This window comes from Triturus cristatus, chromosome 2_1 (assembly GCF_964204655.1).
Source record: "Triturus cristatus chromosome 2_1, aTriCri1.1, whole genome shotgun sequence".
In the NCBI taxonomy this organism is placed as follows: Eukaryota; Metazoa; Chordata; class Amphibia; order Caudata; family Salamandridae; genus Triturus; species Triturus cristatus.
The window spans coordinates 1,018,390,059-1,018,406,129 of NC_140581.1; the positions used below are offsets into that span (position 1 = coordinate 1,018,390,059).

A 16,071-nucleotide genomic window follows, 5' to 3' on the forward strand; every position below is an offset into this window, starting at 1 on the left:
AGTCACGTCAGTCCCAGGGACCGGCAGGTATGGGGACGGACGCGGCTCCTGCGGTTCCGGCGGAGCCGTGGGGGTGGTACCACCCGGACTCTCGACCGAGTCGCGCGACCGGCGAGGGGAGTCTGAAGAGCGATGTCGTCTCTTGGACTTCTTACTATGCTTCGACTTACCCGAAGACTTGGAACCCGACGAGCGGTGTTGGTGGCTGCGGCTCCGCGACCGGTCCTTCGACCTCCTCCTGGACCGGGACCGGGACTGTGAACGGCGTGGAGCCGAGTGTCGGAGCTCGAGAAGCTTGCGGGACCGCTCCCGCCTAGCCTTCGAGGTCAAGGCCCGGCAGTCGAGGCACAACTCCGCATCGTGGTCGGCCCCAAGGCAGTAAAGACACCGGCGATGACAGGAGTCACAGTCTTTAAAACCAGGCATCCTACCGGCACCAGTTCGAGTCGACGAGTAGACAAAAGAGTCCAAAAAGTTTAGTCAAAAAGTGACTAAAGGGGTAAGCTCTTCCCGGATTGGCGCTGTCTGGTGCGGAAAAAAGAAGAACTGACGTCAGCGCGCGAGGGCGGCGTCTAGGTACTCCGACGACATCATTCCGGCACACGACACCAGCCTAGCGTCGCGCAGGGGGTATTGCTGACGAAAAATCTTTCCGGATCCAGCCTGACGCCTGGGGATATTCTAAGGTGAGGAGTCTAACTAACCTGTTTATTTCAGATGAGAATTCTCATTGCGGAGATTCCAATCCGAGTGTGGAGACTCCGCAATGAGAATTCTCTTTGCGGAGATTCTGCCCTGAGTGCGTAGACTCACCCACAACTGCGGGGCCTCTGCCACAAGTGTGGAGGCCCTTTGTAAATCACGCCCTGAGTTGCCAACAACAATTTGGATGAATTTTTTTAAATTTGGAATGCTGTTAGTAGATATACATGAATTTAGATTCACATGGAAATGTGAAAAGTATTGATGGTGCTATTGCTTATGCAGCTACCTGAATGAATCTCTGGCCCAAGAGTCTGAAAAAAATCCTTTTTTTTGTAGGATATACTGTTAAAAACGCACTAGTCTTCTGCTTAATACAGTGGTGTAGCTAGCGCTTTGGCGTCTTGTGGTGGTCCCTGCGTTTGTCGCTCTGCATTGAAGGGCGGAGGGTGGATGTGCTGGCAAGATTCATTACTTTGATTGCTGCCAAATGACTGGCCGCATTGAAGAGCAGGGGAGGGCGGGCTGATGACGATTGCCGCCCCAAGGAGGCAGGTAAGAGCAGGGGGAGGCAGCCGCCCCCAAAACTGCCCCCCTTACTATACCACTCGTTTAATACCACCTGATAATCAGGCAGGAGCAAAAATTATAAAGAACTATCACATTATTGGCTTAGAGGTACATGTATGTTTAACAAAAAACAAATCTCCTAGCAGAACATGCAATTGTATCATTTAAATTGATGCCTGTTGAAGTTGGTGGTGTACATTGTAATTTGACATGTATATTAGGGAGTAATCTACTCAGGAGAGGTTTTGGTTAGGTGATTTAGATACATTGTGTCATTTTGTTTGAGGTTGGGACTATGGCTTATGAGCTGTGGTCTCTGTGATTTACAACGTTTTAGCTTTTGTAGTGTATTTTATAGCTAGTCACAGCGCCACTAATAAGTTTGCATTCAATCTTAGCAGACCCTGTGATATTGTTAAAAGGGTTTTATTGACTGTATTTACTTTATTCTACATATATTTCAATTTTGTCAGTAGTATTTATGTTGACAATATTGTTGATTAACTTGTGCGAATATATAAGTAAACAAACTTGGTATATTATCCCAACTCAAATATTAAGTACATGGGTTTATGTTTTGTTGAGGATACGTGGAAAAGTGGATGGGTAAGCACTACAGAGGCTAACATTCCTCTACAAGCCCACATTCTGCGTATGGCTTCATATGTGGAAGGTATGACAATGGTGATAACGTGTTCAATAATAAATTATTTAAAAAAACACTGTATTTCAGCAACTTGTATATAATTTATATAATATATATTTTAATTTTGTATATAATTTATATTAATGATACTCAAGACACATGATTCATATGATTACAATTTCTAAGAGAATGCTAGATCATAAGACACTCCCACATTTATTGCCAAAAGATTTGATAATTCACTATGTTGTCATGTACTCACCAAAAAATGTCTCCTTGGCAAAAATAATATTAAAATTCGATGAAGGGAATTCTTATGCTGGTCACATTTGCCACAAATTGGACACACTTTAAGGAGCAAGACAAAATAAACGGAATAATCCCCTCCGACAAATAAAAACGTGAACAGATATGCTTTATAGACAATAGTTAATCATCTCGATTGGTAGCACAGATGAATAAAGCCCTATTCCTTAACTGGATGATCCCAACAGACAACAATTTGAAATTTAAAATGAATGGTTGCAAGATTGAATTTCTACATTCACTGAGTTTAGCGAAATAATGTAGATTTCAGATGACATTATACATTAAACATTCAGAATTAAAACATTCCTACACTTTTCCAGTGAGCACAAAAGCTTAAAAGAGAACATACCATGTTGAGAGTTCCTCCATATGCAATGGAAATCTAGCATCAGAGAAGGTAACAAAGAGCATTCTAAAACTGTTGAAATATAAATTGAGAAATGGGGGATGCCTATGACAATAAAGAGATCTTGCAAATACTTCCAAATATCAACATCATGAAACTTTCTAGAAAATAAAAAAGAAAATATTATGGACTGAAAAATAGCTTTTGTATTTAAATAAATCCTAAGCAGAGATACAAATAAGAGTATCACAGAAGGTAATTAGGAGATCTTACATTTCAGCATCAGTGAAAGACTGAAGTAACTTTTATGTACATTTTTTTTATAAAACTTTATTCAGTCTTAAAAAAACTATAGACCATTAAAGTACATAAAAGAATACTGCGCAAAACTGTAAGCACACACAAGAATTTAAAAAACAGTCACAAAATGAGAATATTTAAAAAAAGCTGAGAGGACTTTTGAGGTACAAAACAAACATGCCAGATAATACATCAGATATCTATGCTTAAATGAGCAACATGACTAGAAGATTACATATACATATGGCACAATAGCTGTTTGGCAAGATATGTCATCAAACATCAGGAATTAAAAGGGGAACCTAAGATGCGAAATGGAATCAAAGTGTAGGGTGCTGTTACCTAATGGGAGTTACAAGCTACAATTAAAAAGCAGGAAGGGTAGATAGCGGGAGAACAAAAACCTCCAATAGGGTCCGCCATGCGCTCCTACTGTCCCCCTGCATCTACCTTGTACAGAGTATTATGCCGTGCTGCGCGTAAGAGTGAAATAACTTTTATGTACATTTAAAAGGGGCCTACTGTGAGAAAAATAAGTGCATACTTCCATCAAATAATATCTAACAGCACATCCTAGGTTTGATTATTTAACTGGAATACAAACACTGTCAGCTGCAAAACAGTAAGACATCCTCTATACACACACATGAAATGTATGAGCAAATTTGTAACTTTCTAAACATTATTCCTGTGTCAAAAACTATGTATGAGTCAACCTACTAAAACTATATTGTTAAGAGCCACAAGGAAGATGAGTGATATGCTGAACCACTTATTTTTGCAAAACCACCCAAAAATTATTTTATGATACAGAGTAATCTATTTCAGGGTCAATGAACAATTCAAAAGGTCACCCATAATCCTGGCACAATTAGGAGGATTCTCTCTTTTCAAATGTATTGAAGTAGTATATTTAATACAAATTGGTAATGCACAGTCATGTGAGAATAGAAAAGACCTGTAAGAAAATGTAACTGCTAATAAGTTATCTATATTAGAGTGCATGCAGCCATAATTGCAATGGTGATTAAGGTCACGGAAGACTGTAAAAAATGTAATAACTACAAGCATAATAAAAAGTATAATTGACTTGCCTTTTGAATATCTAATGAGAATTTAATTATCCTGGAAATGCATCTGTAACATGCATATGGTGAATTTGCAACAAATGAAATATAATTGTTCCAGGCTTTTGAAAAAAAAGAAAACAACATATGTCTTTTTCATCAGAGAGAAGTATGAAAGTTCAAAGGATACACCAAGTATGAACTGAGATATTAGTGACATCTAAGATGTTAAAACACTGAGGGGCATAATTACTATAGAAGTGGTGGAGCGCAGCATTAGCCTCCTTGGCTTAATGCCATGCTTTGCCAATCCTTAAACGTAGGGCTGCTCCATATTTACAACACTATGGTGCAGCCCTGCGTTTCCCCCTGCGCTGGCGCTACATGTAGCTGCCTAGCGCCAACCCAGGCACCCTTGCACCATAGTGAAAGGGTGCCTGCGTTGCAGGGGAAGATTGTTTATGTACAGGAAGGTGTCACTTCCTGCACATAAACAATCTTTAAATAGCGTTTTGTAACAGTTATGTTTGCTGCTTAATATGGAGCATCCCCATATTTACGCTACCCTTGGAATTTTTAGAGCTGCATCAAAATCAATGGGTGTTGCGGTGGAATGCCCACCGCAATACCCATTGCCCTCCCTTTTCACGCTAAGTATTGTGTGAAAGGGTGCCTTATTTACAAGGCAGTGTTCAGCCAAGTTAAGTGGGTTAACGCTGCCTTGTAAATTAGGCGAAGACCCTATCGCCACCACAACGTTGTGAAAAGTGACGTGGTGGTGGCGATAGGGGCTTGTAAATATGCCTCTAACTATTTGATTACACAAGCATAGGATTGAATATTTGTTTTTGCCATGTCACTGTACAGCTCTTGTAAGATTAAAATTAATTGATCACAGACTCCTTTTCACTTATATCTTTAAATTTCCACCACAGTAGGTGTCTGAAATGAAGACATCCTGAAATAAAATCAATAGAGATATATTGACCCATAACAGATAACAGAGGGATTTAATTATTAATGGAACAATTATTTTTTTCTGAAGGATCAACATGATATAATAGGCTCTCAACACAAAGAAATTTGTAAACTTTACATAAGACATTTCCAGTGTTAGTAGTGAAAGAACATGCAGCTACAAATTAAATGAACAAGTGAAATATTATGGCTTGTGTCTTTGTAAATAAATACATTAAACTTCTGCAATGGTGAATTGCACCAATGATAATACATTTGCTTAAAATAAATCAAAATGGAGACTAAATGAATAAATGAAATTGTCAGTAAGTCATTGATGGAACATATACCTGTTAATAATCAACATACAGCAGAAGCTCTATTATTTGTGTTGGACCTCTACCCTTGGGAGTGGAAAAGAAAATTATAAAGTAGAAAATGCATTGGCGTCTACAACATATTTATGAAGTGATCCTTACCGCCAAATGATTTTAAGGTAGCAGTGAACCTCAATAAATTCTGAAAAAGAAAAAGAATAATTAGACAGGCTGATAATTTTAAATATATATGTTTTTTCAAAACAGATTTTATTTGTATTTTCAGCCATATACAGCAAGTGGGACCTGATCCGCACATGTACAGATTGATGCATATGAATATGGCATTATTGTCTATGTTAGTACAAATGAGGAACAAAACAGTAGCCAACAAAACAACTAAGGGGCCCGAGTTCGATGTTGTTAGGAAAACATTCCGAACGACTCGGGTTAGGAATGCTTTCCGTAGGAATCGCGCCCCGGGAGTCCGACCGACCAATTACGATGTGTCCGTATTGTTAGGGACTCGGTTTGGTGGGACTCCCATTGAATTAAATGGGAGCCTGTGTACCAAACGTGAACACAGGCTCTCTTTGAAAAAAGGGGTGGGTGGGAAAAAGCGTGCACCCTATGGCGGATACCCACCCCACTGTGCATGCATGGAAAGGGGGGACCCATGTGTACCCCCCTGTGACTGATTCGGAGGGCCCCGGGTAAAGAGAGACCTGCTATGGCCCCCCGAAGTCCGATTCCTACAACTGTTTTGTCTTGGCAAAACCGAGTCGGTATGGCTGTCGAAATCGGTCATCGTACTCGCTCGGTTGGAAGCCGTCCCCACTGAGCTGCACGATTCGGCTCTGAACGAGTCGGAGAGACTGATTCGGGTTCCGAACCGATTTGGTCAGCCCGGATGGCTTCCTCGCATCGTACTTGGTCGTTTGGTAAGAGGGATGATTCGGTCAGAAACATAGGCTACAAATCGGATTTGAAGGTTTTGAATCCCATTTGGAGCCCTTCCGAACGACAACTAAATCGCTCCCTAAGTGTGCAATGTCGATATCAGACTCCCCCATAGCCACCCTCCCACACTCAGATGTCTTCTGACACATGCAGATCAAATAGTGTAGTAGCCCAGTATTCCTATCCGGGTTCATCTCCTGGGTGTGATGCCACAGAGGCCAGGTGCTCCAGCAGAATGCCACGGTATAAATATATGTATATATATTTTTAATAGCGACAACGCGCTGAAACTAAACATATCAAGCTAGTCAAGATGGAGAAAAATGACTGCAATTTGAATACTATTTATTGATAAAAACAGGTGGTCCGGAGGAAGGCTGAATTAGATGAGACAAGCAGCTAAAACGTTTGATATCATGATGAATTTATATGTGTAAATGGGAACACAAAGGCATATTAGGATGCAATATTGCCAGTGAAATATATAGCACCACTTTACTGCACATATCTAAATAGATAGTGTAGTCACAATATGTATGTTCATTGTTATAACCTTTTTTATGCTCAAGAAGTGAGTTTTTAGTTACCGTAGAGACAGTGTTTCCATAAATCAAGTCTTTAAAATGCATTGGTACCCTTGGGTAGCCCAAATATTCTGAGGTTGCTTCGCCTGTTGCAGTCTTCCGAATTGGTGATGTCTCTCTTGAGGGAGGAAATGACCTGATCCAACTTTTCCCCGTTGGCTGTAGTGTGGTCTTCTACGTTGCTTATTCTGGTTTTCACATGATTGAGACTTATGTAAAAGTACTTCAAATCTCTCCTAATGCCAGCCACTTCCACCTTAAGGAGATCTGTATTCGTTTTGGTGCTCTGAGCAATATCATGAACAGCGTTAAGTTTTTTCAGGATGGCTTCCACTGTTGGGGCCTCTTCAAATTTATCTCCGATAGGAGACTCCGGTAATGGGCGTTTCTGCTTGGAGAGTTTTAGCTTCCCTTTAGGGTTCTTATCCTTAGTTTATTTAAGATCTGCCATACCCTTTTTGGTGTGTATCGACACCTCGTACAGATGGTTCAGAAGACAGAGTGTGGAATGTCAGTCCCAGTACTCAGAGCAGAAATGATGATTCGTAGGTAGAGGAGCCGGAGCCACGAATATTACAGGTGCGTGATCTGGTAACCTCCTCATGTCAGAAATGCGAGCAACGGGCAGTTGGCCAGCTACAATGGAGTGAAGTTCCTGGCAACTACACGCTGGGCGAGTGTTATGCCGATCAACACGTTAGAGAATGAAGCAGTGGAGGAGGAGGCACGGGGAAGCCGCACCTACATCTCCGAAATGATGTGGCCAGTGATTAACAAGCACTTTTTGTCATGAGCTGCAGACACCCCCAATAAATTAGGCAGTCAGATAGGTAGGATCAGGTACTTCACCATTGGCAGCTGGATGGTGCAGGACGCAGTGTATGTAGGCCAAAAAATATCAGAGAAACCAGAAGGGAAATTCAAAGCAGGTCCTTAACAGGAGAGCGATGTGCTGTGGAGCTTATCCTGCGTGCCCCTGGGGGCTCCCAGAGATAAGGCGGTGGCATTGGAAGATGGGCCAAATAAGAGATAGGTGAATGGGCATGTGGCACCTGGGACCCAGTTGGAGACATGACAGCCAGACTTGTGGCTGCTTGCTGAGTGATGCCTCCAGCTGGGAAATATGGAGCACATGAGTAGGAGGTCGGGTGGGAGGCAGAACTAAATGTGTGCAGCAGAGGGTGTCAGGAGGATCTGCCGAAGCCCCCCTGTGACTCGCCCAACCTTGATTCCCTGGGATCTCGAGTCCTCTGATACAGTGCTGGCTTAGGGGGAGGCAGTCACACACAGGTGGCGCCATTTTGAAAGCTGTCCGATTTCGAGTCGGGCGCCAAGGAAGCCTGAACGAAGGGCTATATGAAGCCCCCAGGTCAGTTTGGATGAAGAAGTGTCAGAATTTCAGGCAGTTCCTCACAGAGCTCAAGGGAGATCTGCCATCCCACACAACGTCCATACCATGCCCCCGTGTCTCTGGAATCCCAATTCAAAATCCTTACTTATGGTGAAGTCTGATTTTAAATTACCATTCTGAAAAGGCTACTTTTACAAAGTTTGCTTTTTCTTGCCTCAGCCATTTGGTGCCTGCAACATGTGTTTGGTCACATGACTGAGTGTAGTTGACAGCTGGGCTTTGTGTATTCCTCCTGAGCCATCACTGACAGTATGGGAGGGAGGACCTGGGCCCAGCCTCACTTACACCTGAATAGGCTGTGTCATGTCTCCATGCAAAGAGCTACATACCCCCTGTAGTTAGACTGTAGCCAGGACAGGAAAGGCAGGGCATCAGTGCACTTCAAAGCCACTGTCTACAAGCTTCTCCCACCTTCCAGAATCAAGGCACCAGGGTTTGAAAAGGGGATCTCAGACACCAACTCGTCAGTACACTTCTGGACCTGTGGATACTCTGCCACTATGAAGGACTGCTGTGCTTCTGTCGGCCTGCCACTCTGTTGGACTGCACTTTACTGGACTCCTGGTTTGCTGTGTTGACCTGCTGCTCTCCTATCTGTGTGTGAAGGACCAGACCTGCATCTCTTCAACCAAGAGCCCAGAACCCAGAGTGACTAGAAGGGCTAGTTGGCTGCCCTTCAGATCTGAAGCCTCATGGACAACAGACTTCCAACAAACTTGCACCCGGAGTCTGTCATCTGTGAGTCTACCCTGCCAAAGGTGCTACCCCATTTCTGGACTCTTGGAAGTTGGCCTAAGGTGCTTGATAGCGGAACTGCTGCATCTGCTCTCCTGAGTGGTGCATCCCCGAGCAGAACCGACCGATCTCCTCTGCTGAGTGGCGCATCACCGAGCAGAACTGACACATCACCCTTTCTGCGTAGATTGAGCGAGCCATTGCAAAGACCTGTATCACCTCTGCAGTCCTCGGGAGCCAACACATCACCTGACAGCTTGGTGCATCCACGGCACAGGTACTCACATCTCTCGGTGAAAGCAGACTATAGAATGATGCCAGACTCTGCATTGTAACATTGCAGCTCCTCAGAACCAACACATTGCCCCAACTGCACACTGCATCCCTTACATCACACTTCGCATCATAAGCCTGTGTACGGGATCCTCGACGACGCAACAGGACCTCACACCACAGCCTCGCTGCATTCCGGTTGCACAAATACTTTACACATTGCCCCTAAGTTAAGCCTGACTGCTCTGTGCCAAGCTACCAGGGGGTTGAGCACAGGTTAATTTAGGGTTTGCTTGTGCCTTACCCTGACAAGGATTGTCTTTGCTGCTTGACCACAGCTTACTCCCCAGTCAACCAGTAACCCAATTTCTTACAACACGTGCATAGCATTTCGTTTGTAGGTATGAAGTGTGTGTATCACATTGTAATAAAAAATCCTTATTTATGTGTGTGTATTTAAATGTGCAAAATGTTGCAAGTTTTTTTTACTTTTAAAAAAAAAAAAACAAGTTGGAACTCAACATATTTGTTAAACATGTATACAGAGACAAGAATGTGTGTTGAGAATGTGTAAGGAATCAGGAGAGTGTGTATGTTTCAGAAGTGCATCAGAAGTGCATGTTATCCTTCTTACTGCATATCTATAGAGGCATAAGTATGTGTCAGGAGACAGGAACCTATCTTTCAAGGGTGTGTACACTCAGGAGTAGTTAGTTAGTAGTGGGTTTATCAGTGTATTGGACAGGTGTCTCTATCTTGGGGATCATTTATAAATCGGGAGTTTGTTTCATGTGCATGTGTGTGCATTCACCAGTGTATATCAGTCCCAATGTACATATAGCCAGATGTGTGAGTCTTTGATGAGTATGTGTGCGAGAAGTCAGGAGTATATACCTTTCAATCGTGTTTACAAACATCTATAGTGCATTGAGTTTCGTGGTGTTGAGTGGATTCAACGCTTGCCATGGGTGTAAAGCGTGTCATAGAGTGTGTACATCCATCATATGTGCAGGATGTGCGTATCACATGTAGTGTACATGTGTTGGGGTCAATGAGTGTGTGTATCAGACAGCAAAGTGTCAGGATGTGTTTTGTGTACAGTGTTGGGTGTGTGCTTCATGTAGAGTATGTGTACGATGCATGTGTATGAAGTATGTTGGCTATGGCTCTTAAGTATAACATGTGATGTGTTCGCAAACACAATCTAAGTTCATAATTTTCTGAAGTGTTTGAATTTCAGGACTGTTTGCAAAATTTTGAAACTTAAAAAAAGTGTAAACCTCTGTAAATAGATCTCTTAACTGGCATGCATACTAAACACATACTTTTTGCCTTAAGTCTTCTAAACCACTTTTTCTAAACCAAAACGAGGCACTGAACGACTGAAAAACATTGGTGCCAGAAAACGTTGGTGACCATCTGTACAACAGTATTGCAGAGACATGCAGAGAAATATTTCCTTTAAGAAATCCCATTTTATTGGAAACTGATAAATGAGTTTTTCGACCTCATCTTACAACTTTTGAACCATGTGTGTAAGAAATTGAGGTAATAATTGGGGCAGGTAACTACCCACCTCAAGCAATAGACTCAATCCTTATCAGGGCGAATCCTCAAAGTTTCTAAATTAACCTGAGCTCAACTCCTGGTAGCTATGGTATAGCGCAGGCAGGATTAGTTTAGAGCAATGTATAAAGTATTAATGCCATGTCAAAACAGTAATAAAGTCAAGATCCACAACATAAAAAAATCCCAAAATGAATTAGGAAAATCAAGTAAAATGTAATAAACAAAATTACACCAAAATGCCAAAAATCGATGGGGAACTGGAGATAAGAATTTTTAAAGTTTTTAAATAGGAACAGTGCCAAGAATCAAAAAATTTCAATAATAGTGAAAGGTCGAGGTAGAACAGCTCCTAGGCGCAATTTGACACCAACTGCGATGGACCATGGAATGCATACACTAACCATGGTCATACTGGTCAAAATTTTTATCTTTTGACTTTAATCTTTAAGTCCTAGTCCACCACAGGAGTACACTTCTAAAGCCCCCAGGACCTCAGGGAAGGCACTTAGAGACCCACTTAGGCACCCCAAATGTCATATGAAAAACCTCAGAAGACCTGTTAAGCAGGTCTTGACACTCCAGCATGATCTGACACTGTGATATCCGCAAAAGACCAACAGTAATTGAGGCAAGTCAGGCTGGAGGGACAAAAGAAGGGTGCAGGCCTGGGTGTTAGCTACATCAGCTTACTACTGAGTAAGCCTTTTTGAAGGTAATCAAGTCCTTGTGCCATGCCAACAAGCCATCCTGTCAAGGGCAAAACACCACCTCCTCACACCTTAGGCCTTTTGTCCTTGCCCTGGGAGAAAGTTCACACCACATTCACATCCATTAAAATGCTAAATACTCGCAGGCAGAAAGGAGAGAGCAATATGCATATTTTGCTTCCAGTCCTCTTTGTAAAATATTTATTTCAAATCAGATCTCACCAGTGAATTGCTACTTGTAATACATATTTCAAAATGTCCAAAAATCAAATGTGAAGCTGTTTCCAAAGCAGAGATAACACTTATTATATTTAACAATGTATTCTAATGCTTTCCTATTAACCATCCAACCTACAGCAAAAATAGATTTTATGTGCTATAAAGACAGGTTCAACATTAATGTTTGCACGTCCTACTTTTAAATACCATGCACACTGCCTTAATGGGCAGTAAGGCTTACTTGGAAATATTTAAAAGGGGGTTTTAGACCTGTCAAAAAGGGCTTTTTTGACATTTCGAAATTGCAGTTTAAATCTGCACAGCCAGGCTACTGGTGGCACACCTGCAATCATGTTTAAATAGTCACTGTAGTAGATGACAGAATGGATGCTGCACTCCACTTATGACTTTTAACTTACAGGCCCATATAATATATTAGAAACTTAAAGGTAAGTTAAATATGCCAATAAAGTGTACACAAATGTAATCACGCCCAAAATATCAGGGTGACCCTGCAGGAAGGGCAGCATTCAACAGTTTGACCAATCTGCACCAGATTTGGCACACTTTTACAAGTTTCTTACTTTGGTGCAGATCCATCAGAAAGAGCCAAAGTTATCAAAGATCTAAAACTCAGATAGTCTATGGAGTGAGTTGTCAACCTTAACTATAGAGGTGCAACTGCTATGGAGAAGTCAGTCTGCACTGTGTTTGTTGCAGCTTTCCAGGCGTGTTTCTTGGGATGTTGCTTAACAGTGAAAAGGCATGAAAGCATATACAGCCAGTGACGGAGATCTGCACAATTTGTTCAAACTTTTTTGTGAATATCCCCAGAACATCTGGATTATAGATTTTAGTTTGCTCTTGGCAAAAAAATCATAAAAATACATGTGGAGAATCTTTGCCTCCGTCTGCACACACTTTTACAACTTTTCCCTTTTCACCACCATTCCCAGTAACATGCCAGGAAAGCAGTGGTAGGTGCAGGCTTTGAGGTGTACTTTTGAGAAAATCACATAACGTTTTCAGAGGACCCCAATTCCTGCTGTGCGGCATTCTCTATAGCAGAGAAGTCCACCTAGGGGGAATAGGATCACCAAAGCATGGAAAATATTTTCCTTGTGGAGAAGCTCCTTCTACACCCCCAACAAAACTGTGAGTGATCACTATTCCTTCCCACCCTGGACAGCAGTGATGCCAGCCCTTAGCTGAACTAAATCTCCGACCATTTCAATTGTGGAAAGGGGCCAGATGGATGTTCTGGCATGCTCATAACTATACATATTTGTGGGTGTTCCCAAACCTCCAAGGCAAACCACGCCTTAGAATGCCTACTTTCCACCCCTTGATTGGGGTCAGGGCCGGACTGGGAACCAAAACCGGCCCTGGCAAAGTGCTCGGCCGGCCCCCCCGGGGCTTGGGGGTGCCGCCGAGCTCTTTGCCAGGGCCGGTTTTCGGCCGATTTTGTTACAGGGCCGATTTTGCAGCTATGCTGCACAAACGGCCCTGTAACAAAAACGCCCCCAGGGCCCAAAACTGGCCCCCACCCATGCGGCGCACAGGGGGATTGCCCGGTGCCTGCTACGGCCAGTCCGGCCCTGATTGGGGTTTACAAATGCTGAGATCTCTGTACCCATGGCAGATATCTCTGCCCTCATAAAAGGGTTTACACCAGCCTGGAATCCCTCTTTGAATTCCTGGCAGATCTAAAAAGAAAAGCTAAATTTAATGATAAATGCACTTTTAGGACAGCATTTTGTGATTAGCCCCCAATGTGAGTGACTATATGTGCATGTGCATCTTTTTATGCGACTGAGTGCCTGAGTGTATTTGCAAGCAAGATTGTAGGAATCAATATGTCATGTGTCTTTGGGGAGTGGCATAAATTTCCATGTGCCTATCTGTGTATGTGCGTGTTTGTGGTTGTCACTTTGTGCATGGTATTATTGCTGTGTATCGCAATACGGCTTTTTTTTAGTTCTTTAGCAACATATTAATAAGTATAGAAAACCTTTTCACTTGTATATGTTTCATATGCAAACCAGGGAAAATGTTGTCTTCATTTTAATCATGTTGAAAACGTATTAGGATTTAATTATGAAGTAGGAATCAGCAAAGTGAACCCTAGTACCGCGCCTCCAAGGAAACATAGTATTTTATTTTACAAAGATAAAAAATAGCTATTTTCATAAAAACTCAAATAGGGATCTCTAAATACAAAGTGCATCAAAGAATAAATATGATGTAGTGCTTATAGCCAGTACCACTGTAATTATGAAGCAGGATAGGGCCAAATTATGCAGCAGAGGTGACTAAATTAGTCTGCATTAAAAGACAAATTATGCAACCTAATTGGGCACATTTTGTGGTAGTATTATTTCATTATTTTGTCATTTTTACACTTGTCAACACAGTCTGGCCATAGGTTGCACCTCATAAGTACCAGTATAACACCTAAAAATAGCAATAAGCAACAGAAAGGTGACCAGTCAACCATTGCAAAGGGCCTTCCACTGCACAATAACAACTCGTTGCTACATTTTTAGCCACTGTTGAACCGTTTAAACTAGACACAATGTTTTGGTTAAACTCTGCAGATTATGGAGCAGATGATGGATTATGTGGCAATTGCAGCAAATCTATAATCATGCCCGACGGTCTGGTGTGACAGGTCAGTGTGTGGGACTGTTTCTTGGTTGTTGGTGGGCCTGTTTTATAGTCTACAGCCCTGTTTTTACTGTTTATTTCCTCGACATTAAAACAAACATTACCTGCAGCAAGCTCAAATCCATGCAACCTTCCATTCGTCACAGCATGTCTTTACAAGTTAGAAATTGCTCCAATTTTTTAGCTATATAATTCACTAGTCGGGTGCCCTTTTAAATTGGTGCCTGGGCCTATTTTCTGACCCCTGTCCAACCCTAATTATGCGAAAAACACTTCGGCTGCACAATCGCATAATTTCAGTGGCTCTGCTTGTAGCTGGCAGTTATTAAAAAGTGACAAGTCATCTTGTCCAGGAAACATTGCTAAATTGCTTTTTCAGAGAGCACACTTCAGTCGGATGGCTTATGGCTAAAAACTGAAGGTACAGTCCTTACAACTGGACACAGCTGTGTTGAAATGCATTTGCAGAATTCATGCAAATGCAAGATAACACCTTCACTATCTGATGCCATGAGTTGGCAAAAATAGCAAATGTGAAGTGAAATACTCGCTAAAGAGTACCCATGTGCAGGGCTCTAGGGCGTGCGATCGGTGCCATTGCACCTGGTGCGGACTTCAGGGGGGTGCTGTGTTGTCACATATATAGTAGATTTAAATGCTACTGTTGCCTTGTTCCTTCCCTCCAGCAAGTTTCTGGCAACAATAAAAGTCAAGAAAACTGTGGTGAGTAAGGGACCTCCTGCCTGCCCATTAATCGAGGTTTGTCTAGTGGAAGTTTTGACTCATAAAGTAGCTCAGATGGTTAATATACCTGCTGCAAAGCATGTGCACCATGCAGATCACAGAAGTGCATACATATAAATAGTTCAGTGGGTTACTGCTTTTGTCGTATAATTCTCTTGTTACTTGCAATTTATAAATTAAAATCCTAATATAGAACAGTGAGCTATTAACTGTCATCAAAGAGCTGCATAGAAACTGCAAGGTATCGGTTAAGGTGTTGATTTCACGCCTAGTCTTTCATTATCCTAATGTTGCAAAAAGGGTTCATTTGGGTAGAAATCAATTGTTATTAGTAAAGGCAACCCCCAAACATGGTGGTACATTTTACATTCTGAGTTTGTGCGTCTCCAGATCAAGCACTCTTAAACTATAGCCAGTATGAATGTCATGTGACTCCTATACCCCTTTCTTATGTCCCCTTTCTTACGTAATATTTCCTATATACTGATTTACACGTGTGATTCATTGTCTCTGCGTGATGTTAAGTGCTAGGACACCCTACACTGGTATCAGCAGCTTTATAAAACAAAAGAAAAGCATGTGAGAGAGTGGTTATGGAGACTTGAGGGTCACTGTTAAAGAGTACTAAGTGAGGGAATTCATGGAGCAGGGGGTCATTGGGAGTGCCAACAAACATACCCGCACTGGGCGCCACCAGCGCTAAAGCCGGCCCTGTCCATGTGGCTGAACAGTGTCAAATGAAACTTTTCATCCAGTGGAAGGAGAGAAGAATCCGCTTTTAACTAAAGGTGCGGGTTTACTCGTTTAAGGAACTGCTCTTCTGAGTGAAGATTGTCTCAGGACACATTTTACCCAAAATGCCTTGTATGAACTCCTCTGAAAGTAATTTATCGCTGTTGTGAGTAAAGGCAAACGTTCCAGTCTGTGCAATAGTTATAATATGTTTGGGCTTTTGTCAAAAAAATGATTATCTGCTCAGCTCTGCCAA

The 16,071-nt window shown here is 42.1% G+C and overlaps 1 protein-coding gene across 2 annotated transcripts in view; it reads right to left on the reverse strand.

Moving 5' to 3' along the window:
* LOC146866247 (large ribosomal subunit protein eL13-like) overlaps positions 1-16,071 on the reverse strand; it is a 257,237-nt gene that overhangs the window by 210,520 nt on the left and 30,646 nt on the right. For both annotated transcript variants that reach the window (XM_085634992.1, XM_085634999.1), the window contains exon 3: positions 5,377-5,416. In XM_085634992.1, the coding sequence (XP_085491118.1) occupies positions 5,377-5,416 (40 nt within the window). The remainder of the gene's footprint in view (positions 1-5,376; positions 5,417-16,071) is intronic.